Genomic DNA, 230 nt, shown 5'->3' with positions numbered 1-230 from the left:
ACCTGTTCGTTCCTGTCTCATTCTGGAAGACGTCATCTCAATCTGCCATCTTCTCCTCGGTCAGGGTGTAGATCTGCAGGCGGGGGTGCATCTGCACCACCTTCAGCAGCGCCTGGTAGGTCGAGCCCCCCTTCTCCCGGTTCATCTTCTTCACCGGCCCCCAGATGATGTAGAGGGTCTCTCGGGACTGCTGGAAGAAGTAGGGCTGGTTCTTCAGCAGCAGTGGGACG

General features: G+C 58.3%; 1 protein-coding gene across 1 annotated transcript in view; it reads right to left on the bottom strand.

The window, feature by feature from the left end:
• Window positions 1–226, bottom strand: part of ST6GALNAC4 (ST6 (alpha-N-acetyl-neuraminyl-2,3-beta-galactosyl-1,3)-N-acetylgalactosaminide alpha-2,6-sialyltransferase 4) — a gene marked incomplete at its 5' end in the record, with an annotated part of 733 nt that extends 507 nt beyond the window's left edge. Inside the window, 1 exon segment of the mRNA XM_009872727.1 lies at window positions 3–226. Coding sequence (XP_009871029.1) covers window positions 3–226 — 224 coding nt within the window.
• Between the last annotated feature and the right edge of the window lie 4 nt (window positions 227–230).

The sequence above is a fragment of the Apaloderma vittatum genome, unplaced genomic scaffold, assembly GCF_000703405.1.
Source record: "Apaloderma vittatum isolate BGI_N311 unplaced genomic scaffold, ASM70340v1 scaffold26437, whole genome shotgun sequence".
Taxonomy (NCBI): Eukaryota; Metazoa; Chordata; class Aves; order Trogoniformes; family Trogonidae; genus Apaloderma; species Apaloderma vittatum.
This window is presented reverse-complemented; position numbering and strand designations above follow the sequence as displayed.